The sequence below is a fragment of the Mytilus californianus genome, unplaced genomic scaffold (genome assembly GCF_021869535.1).
Source record: "Mytilus californianus isolate M0D057914Y unplaced genomic scaffold, xbMytCali1.0.p SCAF_12, whole genome shotgun sequence".
Classification (NCBI taxonomy): domain Eukaryota; kingdom Metazoa; phylum Mollusca; class Bivalvia; order Mytilida; family Mytilidae; genus Mytilus; species Mytilus californianus.
The window spans coordinates 45,343,675-45,353,148 of NW_026262604.1; the positions used below are offsets into that span (position 1 = coordinate 45,343,675).

Below are 9,474 nucleotides of genomic sequence, written 5' to 3' on the forward strand. Positions count from 1 at the left end.
AGACAATGTGTGACTCCTTCCTTTATAACTGTCGCCATACTATGTATGTGTTTGCTGTCATCATATATGTGTATTGTATATGTAAGGAGAGGACTTAATATAAGTTGTAATAACTTGTGTCCAATCCTATTGCTTGATTAATACAATAAAATATTATTAAATTAAATTAAATTAAAACGTCAGAATAACCTGAACCCAACAACTTTCTTCGTTGATTACGAAGCTGCTGTTCAGAATTCTGCCAGAGTATCCTTTCCAGGAAAAACCATTGAAGGACATTTTGTTTCACTATACTCAGTGTATTTGGCGAAAAGTGCAGTAAACAAGACTCGTCTCTTAACTATAAAGGAGAACCAGGCATTCATCAACTTATACGGTCGGCAGCAGTTCTTCCTCTGGTACCACCTACAGAAAAAGACGACGTTTGGTTCCATACACTTGAAGACCTAGAAAATTTGGACTCAACAGCAAATATCACTTCGTTTACGGATAACGTCACAACATACTGGGTTGAAAGCAACAGACAGCTATGGAACCATTACCAAACCGAAGGACCAAGGACGACAAACCACCTCGATTGATGTCACAGTAGCTTGAAGAAGATGATCTAAGTACCACACCCAAACATAGTATAAAAGCTACTGAAATATCTTAAAGAAGAGCAGGCAGGAAACGAAATGACTATCATTCAGTACCAAGATTGGGGAGTAGGACCAACATATAGAACAAAATACAAACAAGTCAACCAATGCCTACAGGAACTCAGACCATCTTCAGAAAAGCGAAGTTATTGTGTTTCAGTATGCTGACATTGCTTCTGACTTATTTGTTACATTTTGACTAAGTTTGTTGCAATTATATGATGTGTTGTGATGTTTAAGTTATGAATCATGTGTGCTTTATTGTTGTACCTTATGCATTGTGCGTGCTTAATAGTATCTGCTCTTCGTGTCATGTGTCATGTGTGTGCTTTAATGAATTAATTTGTTTATTGCGCGTACTTTATTGTATTTAGCTGTTTTTTATGTGTGCTTAAGTGAAACTCTTTTTATTATATATCAATGTAGAATTGAGAAGTGCTTGATATGTGTTATTTTATGACTAAATATATATTATAGTCTGTGTTTGATGATACTTTGTTGCTAATATATGCAAAAAAGAAATATGTTAATATTATTATTTGTTCATATTTCTTATTTTATAAGTTACATTAGTTAGTTACCTTAATTACCTGCTACACACTATAAAAACAATTTAATTACTATCAAAACAATTCCCAATTGTCCCACATTTAAACTTCCCAATTGTCCCACAAACATCTTCCCGATTGTTCCACAAAATTTCATTACTTTTTTACCTGTAATTTCAAAAAGTGGGACAATCGGGAAGACACCAGCCCAACATTGTTAGATCTGTAAATTTGCTTTCGCAAATTTTTTGTTCTTCCCTCGCCGGGATTCGAACTCATGCTACTGAGATATCTTGACACCAAATCGCCTGCAATGTATCCGACGCGCTAGACCACACGACCACCTAGGCTTCACTAAAATAAAGCTTTCGGTGGCCGGGTGTTATCTTTCCTCGTCAGTATTAATCTAGCGTCGTAATACAGTACATGATATGTAAAGCATGAAGATGGAATTGTTACAGATCAGCTGTAATATCTATTGTAAAGGATCCTACAGATTAATGCAAGATACAGTCACAGAAATAATTATATTTATAAGTACGTCTGAAACAGTGACAACTCTTCAACACATTTATCCATCGGATCACCAGCAGTGATAATGATACATGGCTGTGTACATTCTGTATATACAACTCGTCTAAACATCAGCCCAACAATGTTAGATCTGTAAATTTGCTTTCGCAATTTTTTTGTTCTTCCCTCGCCGGGATTCGAACTCATGCTACTGAGATATCGTGACACCAAATCGCCTGCACTGTATCCGACGCGCTAGACCACACGACCACCTAGGCTTCACAAAAATAAAGCTTTCGGTGGCCGGAAGTTACCTTTCCTCGTCAGTTTGAATCTAGCGTCGTAATACAGTACATGATATATAAGGCATGAAGATGAAATTGTTACAGATCAGCTGAATTATCTATTGTACAGGATCCTACAAATTAATGCAAGATACAGTCACATAAATAATTATATTTATAAGTACGTCTGAACCAGAGACAACTCTACAACAGATTTATCCATCGGATCACCAGCAGTGATGATGATACATGGCTGTGTACATTCTTTATATACAACTCGTCTAAACATCAGCCCAACAATGTTGGATCTGGAAATTTGTTTTCGCAATTTTTTTGTTCTTCCCTCGCCGGGATTCGAACTCATGCTACTGATATATCGTGACACCAAATCGCCTGCACTGTATCCGACGCGCTAGACCACACGACCACCTAGGCTTCACAAAAATAAAGCTTTCGGTGGCCGGGTGTTACCTTTCCTCGTCAGTTTTAATCTAGCGTCGTAATACAGTACATGATATATAAGGCATGAAGATGGAGTTGTTACAGATCAGCTGAAATATCTATTGTAAAGGATCCTACAAATTAATGCAAGATACAGTCACAGAAATAATTATATTTATAAGTACGTTTGAACCAGTGACAACTCTACGACAGATTTATCCATCGGATCACAAGCAGTGATGATGATACATGGCTGTGTACATTCTGTATATAAAACTCGTTTAAACATCAGCCCAACAATGTTAGATCTGTAAATTTGCTTTCATATATATATATATATATATATATATCGGTGCGTGCCTGTGTATGTGTGGGTGTATGTGTGTGTCTGGGCGTGTGTGTGTGCGTAAGGATGTGTATGTATGTGTGTAAATATATGTATATAGATATATTTGATACTGATGAGGGTTGTATATAATGCCACTTAAGTTAAGTATTTTCGTTGAAAAAAGATGCATGTATGACATGATGTGTGATTGCTTATTTAGTTATCAAATATTACTGGTACTAGTATTCACTGTATTGTACTGCATGTATCATGTGTATCATAGCACAGAACGACCATGGCAAGGATTGAGTACTCAAAGTCAATTATTTCAGGCTACCTATTCCTTTTTTATGATACTGTTTCAGACTATGACTAATATTTTTGCTATTTAGCATAAGTAAATAAGTCTTTGTTGTCATATAAGTATAGTACACTGAAAATCGACCATATATTTGTGACGAATACAACAGGCTTTTGTATGCTTGTATTTTATTCTAATATATGTAGTAGCAATATTGTTCATCAGTACTGGAAAGTAATTATGATTTGCGAAAAAGGCAGTTTCTTTATGTGGGAAGAATCATTTTGTTTTTTTCTAAATTCTATATATTAACGTGGACATCGATTCGAAGAGAAACTCGGATTGAAAAAAAATCGATATTGTGTATCCAATTGAAACTTGAACGCGGACTTCAGTGAGAACACCTCGATTGAAAGTTTTCAAACGTTCCGACCAATGAAATTTATTTGATTATGTACCCACGCGGACTTCGACGAGAGCACCTAGATGAAATCTTTTATTTAAATCAGTCAATCAAATTTTTTTCAGTTATTACCGCTAAAACATAGTTTATAAAATAAGATTACAACAGCAAAGCGGAAATATTTAATTTCTTTCTTGTTTTATAATGTTTATGTTAACTTTTGGTCTGTATAATTATATTAACTTCCACAAACATAAGGTAAAACACATTATTTAAAAGCCCCCATTGGGTGTAAGCCAGGGCCGACCGTGCGAGGTCTTTATAGCCAGCCAAGGTCGTTTAACCAAGCCATCATTATTGTAGACTGAAATTTATCTTATATATTCATAGAATAAGCCAAGAACCCTTTATCGTGCAGGTAGCAATCACTTAACAAAATCGTAACCACGCCTCAATTTTTCGTTCGACATTTGCTTCTTTTCGACAATGAACGCACGTTTTGTACCAGTAACCAGTAGTATGATTTTACACAGTTTGAAAAGTTCATTGAGCTGTTAATCTATAATTTACAATTTTTAGCAAGACTAAACTGTTTACACAATGAATTCAACTAGTGTCAACATTATCTATATCTATTTTATTATTTAACACAAAATTGTTTTATATACAAACTGTTTTAAATGTCGGTATGATTATAATTTTTTTTTACCGAAAATGTAAAATGCATCGATTTTTTCTATGTAAACAATAAATAATTACTGTTCCTTAGACACACGTGTCTCTATTTAAATAAAGAGTACAAAAAAGGAAAACAGAAAAAGAGAAAAGGTAAATATATAGGAATACAGCAATTCGATGCATATAATAATGACAAATTTAAACAAAAATTTAAGTGATAATTTTTCATCACAAATTTGTTTAAATCTATTTATGTTCTATTGAATTGTCTTTAAAACATCTTTCACTTCTAGGCTCGCGTCTATGAGTGCAATGAGGACCTTCACATTCGCATTCTCTTTCCATTTAAAAAAAATCCCCAAGTATTCGTAAGAGACCAAACTTTACTTGCACGTTAGTTGTGAATATTTGTTGGAGGTATTTTCTGAATAAAATTGATAACGTTTGTAACAGATTAACGATAGATAACGGGGATGCTGTTCTGTTGGATGCTGGATGATTTACCTTACAAAAAGGCGGTCACTTTAAAGATTAAAAGGATTTAACATCAGTTTGATTTCGTTTAACGAGGGCGTGGCTAATTAGTTTGACACAGCTTAACCACATCTGAAACTAACTTGAATGACCGCAAGGGAATCTATTTGACTGGTATTAAAATAATTTGATATGGATTGAAATGCATTAAAAACAATTTTTAATTTTTGTCAATCGTTATCTAATGATTATCAATCTTTTTTAAATGTCGTTAATACCTTTTTGGCCGTTCAAGCCAAATTCGGGTTACTAGTGGTATAATTTTTCCAGGATAAATTACCCTAGTGTATAATTTCCGCATGAACATATATTTTGTACATGCAGGTTGATTTTGATATTTCAACCCCTCAATGAAAGCACAGCGGAAAAAGAATATGTTACACAATTGTTAAACAAATACAAAATATGTACCTGTAAAGAGAATAAGAATGCACTTTTTTAAGAATATTTTTGTTTTCAAAAGTATTTTTATACATGTCTGAAATCCTTATCTTTCATCCTTTAAATGTTGGAACCATGAATTCGAATACTGTTGTAAAAAATACTTCTTTCATAAACCCAGCAGATATTAATTTTGAAATTATATATCTTTTTTTTTCCTTGAAATATTACTTTGAAATACACAATTGCCACATTATTGTGTATTTCTTTTTTGTAGATGCAGTACGTTTTGAGTCTTTCTTTTGTGTGTGTGATCTTTTGTGTCGTCATATGCATAACAAGCATACTTTCCAAGATATCTCTCGTATTATTGCAGGAGGAATATTCATGGAAATTGGAGGATTGATTCTACAAACACTATTATGTAATTTTGATAATCTAACAATTTTTTGTATTAAAGATATTAAATGTTGACACTATGTTACATTAAGAATATTATGTAAGCATGATGTCTGTGTGTTGTCCTTGATACTTGTAGCATACGTTCATGTATCGACCTTGTTGTATCACGTATGTCACGTTCCACACCTAAGTCACCTAGTAAAGTGTCTCCACTGAAATTAGAGAAATAAATAAGTAGCATCCAATCATTTAAGTGGATTTATATGAGAATTTGTGGGATTAGGCAATGAATGCTAAATACTCGTATTCTAAGAATGCTTTATCGAGATAGATTAATACTTTTGTAGACTTTTTAACAAATATGGTGATCAGAGATTTTGTTTTCCTTCCACCAACATAGGCAAAACATGCATATTTAAAACTAGTATACATTATTGTTACGGGGCCAGCTTAAGCCCGCCTCCGGGTATGAGCATTTCTCATTGCGTTGAAGACCCACTAGTAGTCTTGAGTTGTTTTCTGGTATTTGGTCGGGTTGTTGTCTCATTGCCACATTTCTCATTTCCATACTCTATCAAATATTAAAAAAACACAATATATTAGGATACAAAATCGTCCGACTTAACCGTCTGTAAACGTTTTTCAATCAAAAAATCAAAAAAAAAAGAATTGTCAAAATGTTTGTTAACTCAGATGGTTAAAAACATATTTAAAGATGTGTTCGTGTTAATTACGATTTATACACATACACTTTTCTCAAATGTATACGTATCCAAAAAGTAAAGATGTCAAATGTTTGAATTTTATGTATACAATACATTCGTCCAAACATTTGAAATTAATAAACTGTGTAGTTCTTCATCTACAACCATTTATTAAACTTCCATTATTTATTGACAAACTGTGATTCTTGGAAAACAATAATTGGATTAAATAAGTTGCTTCTCATTTTGGAAATCTATATATATATATATATATATATATAGCGAATAAAACCAGTCGATATTTTTGGGGATTCTTTTTTTTTTTTGGCATGTTAGATTGAACTGCTCCTAATATGTTTTATTTTATTTTTTTTTAAATGTGTGCGTAGAATGCAAAATTTTATTACATTGAACAAAATGCAGGAATAATTTTACTACGTAAATATATGCAAGTACAGTCATATTTTGATTTGGGATTTTTCAGGTAATTTCCCTTTAAAATGTATAGAAAAGACAAATTGCGTGACACTTTATTACCGTTTTGGTTTTTGTGCAACCACAACAAGTTAGGTCATGTTTTAAAACGACATGAAAAAATCTCCACAATAGTATTATTTGTATATCATTTCGTCATTGTATTTTCCGTCATTGGTGGTATATAAGAAAGACATTTCATTACACTTCTTTTATTAAACGTTTTTATCGAAAACAGCTTAACATTTCAAAAAATGACATCTGATGTTGCCTTCGAAGAAGCTGTTGGAGATTTATCATTTTCTTTGTACAATGCAGTGGAAAAAAGTGGAAATGAATTGATTTCTCCATATAGTATAACAAGCGCCTTGATGCTTTTGATGCTCGGTACAGATGGAACTACATACACACAAATGAGATCTTCCCTGTTCAAACAAAACATAGAAAGTGATGTCAACATTGGTTATAAGCTTCTTAACGATAAATTGTCTTCACTAACAGGGAATGGAGTAGAGCTTTCCATTGGTAATAGACTTTTTGGAGATAACAAATTAAATGTTTTGAACACATTTACAGCGAATGCTTTACAGTACTACGGCAGCGATTTAAAACGCATGAATTTTAGATCGGCACCAGATCAATCAAGAATCAACATCAATAATTGGATTGCAAATGCAACGAAAGATAAAATCAAGGATATGCTTCCACCTAAAACTATAACTTCGGGAACTGTTATGGTCTTAGCCAATGCAATTTACTTTAAAGGAACTTGGGAAAAGGGATTTAACCCACATAAAACAACAAAGAGGAATTTTCTGGACAATTCTAACCAGCAAAAGCAAGTTGATATGATGTATGGCCAACGCTATGTGGTTGCTGGTGAGAACACCGAGTTGGATTGCAAGATTTTGCAACTTCAATATACGGGAAATAAAACATCAATGATATTTCTATTACCTAATGATGCAAATGGACTATCTCAACTTGAAAGTAAAATAAATATGACAAAATTTAAAAGTCTGTTTTCTGGAATTAGGCCACGAGATACAATAATCAGAATTCCGAAATTCGAATTTGAAGCTAAATATGATCTAGAACCAGTACTTACGTCATTAGGAATTAATGAAATATTTGACTCGCAGACAGCAAATTTCGCAAAGATGACAACCATGCAACCAGTTTTTGTAACTGACGCCCGTCATAAGTCATACATAGAAGTCACAGAACAGGGTACGGAAGCTGCTGCTGCTACAACGATTGTGATGACGGAGACAACTTCAATACACGGACCTTTTCAGTTTGTAGCTGACCATCCATTCATGTTTGTCATACGGGATAACAATTCGGGAACTATTCTTTTTGTTGGACGGTATGCAAACCCATGAACGAAAACTTATAGTATAACATCAGCTCTGAAAGCATAGAGTCGGTTTGATACGTTAACGAGAAGATTGTCAATTACATGTATAATCAAGTATAAATAAAATTTGTCAACTTAGTTTCATATCAAACTGTATAACTTTTATTGTATGCATTGCTTCTATCAGTATTGCAATTATCATTATTTTATCTGAAATAACTAGGTTGTATTGCGTGTACATTTTTTTGCCGCTCCATTACTCCGTCCATTCGATCAACCGCTTAAATCTTGTTGTTGCTTTCATTTTTATTTTAAATATCCCATATTGAATCTGGTCACCGAAGTAGTGGCTAGCAGAAATTTCTTACCCTTAACCAGAAAAGCTGGCTATATCCCTTAATTTATTTTGTTATGTTCTATAAGGTCCTGTTCAGATTTGGATGAAGGTGGCAACTCATAATAACAAATCAATCACATACTAGACAGAGCAGATTGCTAACTGTACCAATTGATCACTCAAAGCTCTTCTCCTTTATATGGATTGAGCTTCTAAACTAACTATTGTTATCAATATATTAATTGTACATTTTTGTATCACAAGTACTAGTATTGCATTATCTCAAGCAAAACTGCATATAGAAGCAATTATATTATTCAATGAAATTTATATACACTAAGAAAATTGTTTTTATTTTCATGACTATGAGAACAAACCATAACACAAATAAAACAACATAGAAGTTCAACATGCATATACTTCTTCAAAAGAGAAATGTCTATACATTTATTAGAGTTATACAGCAATACAAGGTTTATGTCTAAAGACAACGTATACATGCGTTTTGAGTTCAAGGAATAACAACACCATTGTCATAGAAAGTGAGGTTTCAAACAAGTCTACAAACATTATTTAAACTTAAGATCTAGAAAGATGAACTCTATCAGAAGCTGGTGTGGGTTTATAAGTCAGAAGGCTTAGAGGTCTCTGTTCAATGAGTTAAAATCGTTACGTCCGTGTAATAAAATAAATTAATTGGTATTTTTTTGTCTTTGCAAGTTGATTGTTGCTTTTTGTTTTATTCCCTGTGAAAATATTCCATGTATGCTCAAGACGACAACTTTTTGATAATAAATACAATAAGTTTGTCCTTGAATAGGGATTAACCGGTCTGATTTAAGGAAAATGGGGATGCCACTGAAAAAAAACCAGGGTTTATTGGATAGGGAAAGCATTTTGTCGTGAAAAAGGCCACCAACAGACTCCCTAATTGGCTGTTGCAAGGGTTTTTAAATTTTAAATTGCTTTAAGCGTGACACGCTCTCTACACGAAGCAACGAATTTGACGTCTACATTCTGATTAAACGTTGGTGAGTATCTTTATATATTCCGCACCGACAAATGGAAAGAAATTATGACAGGTTGTATACATGAAGCTAATAATCTGACGTCCCCATTCTGATTGAACGTTCCTGAATATTTAT

The 9,474-nt window shown here is 33.2% G+C and overlaps 1 protein-coding gene across 1 annotated transcript; it reads left to right on the forward strand.

Annotated features, from left to right (window-relative positions):
• Positions 1-6,926: 6,926 nt before the first annotated feature.
• Positions 6,927-8,131, forward strand: LOC127721882 (leukocyte elastase inhibitor-like). Its single transcript, XM_052228702.1, has one exon. The coding sequence runs from the start codon at positions 7,013-7,015 to the stop codon at positions 8,015-8,017; it is 1,005 nt and encodes a 334-aa protein (XP_052084662.1). The 5' UTR covers positions 6,927-7,012; the 3' UTR covers positions 8,018-8,131.
• Positions 8,132-9,474: the final 1,343 nt, after the last annotated feature.